Here is a 724-nt window from a genome sequence, read left to right as displayed (position 1 = left end):
GGTCTGGAGAAGGTCTCTGGTGGCTGTAACTGAGGAGGCTGGGCTGGTTTGGAGAAGGTCTCTGGTGGCTTTGTCTGCTGGTGGCCCTGACGAGTGTCCGTTTGTCCCTGCAGGGGAAGGTGGCCCAGACCGCCTGCATGTCGGCCTGCAAACACCTCTCGACGTCGCTGCTGCAGCTGCTGCTGGAGGCCGAGGTGAGGCAGCTCACGCTGGGGGCCCTGCACCAGTTCAACCTGGACGTGGAGGAGTGCGAACGTAAGAGCCCAACCACCCCTGCCCTTGGCTTGGTCACGGGTCGAGGGGGAATTTCTGCTCTGCCTCAGGCTCAGAGTTTTGGTAGTGATGTAAATTCAGGTGGCCCACACCCAAAGTGACTTTGGCCCATGAGTTTTAAGGATGACAGATGAGGTCTGTTTATAAAATGAGTTATTTATGGACCAGACGGGTGAAAACAAAGAAAAGGTTTTAATCAAAATTACTACAGGGTATAAACCAAAAAGAACTATTGGTGCATTACACGAGATTGTGGGTGATATTAAGGTATTGCTATTAAAATTATATTTATAAATGTATTTATATTTATATTAAAACTGGCAAAAGGAATAAGATAGATCAGGAATTAAAAAGGAATAGGATAATTTAGGAATCAAAAGGAATAGGATTGATTAGGAATCGAATGGAACAGGATCAATTAGGAATCAAAAGGAATAGGATAATTTAGGAA

General features: G+C 45.9%; 1 protein-coding gene across 1 annotated transcript in view; it reads left to right on the top strand.

The window, feature by feature from the left end:
* Window positions 1-724, top strand: part of EXOC6B (exocyst complex component 6B) — a 252,425-nt gene that overhangs the window by 177,120 nt on the left and 74,581 nt on the right. Inside the window, exon 11 of the mRNA XM_042021952.1 lies at window positions 114-255. Within this exon, the coding sequence (XP_041877886.1) occupies window positions 114-255 (142 nt within the window). The remainder of the gene's footprint in view (window positions 1-113; window positions 256-724) is intronic.

The sequence above is a fragment of the Corvus kubaryi genome, unplaced genomic scaffold (assembly GCF_017639235.1).
Source record: "Corvus kubaryi isolate FWS band 111438036 unplaced genomic scaffold, C.kubaryi_AGA036_p1.0 37182, whole genome shotgun sequence".
Lineage (NCBI taxonomy): Eukaryota > Metazoa > Chordata > Aves > Passeriformes > Corvidae > Corvus > Corvus kubaryi.
The sequence above is the reverse complement of the archived record's forward strand: the minus strand, read 5'-3'. Positions and strand labels throughout refer to the sequence as shown.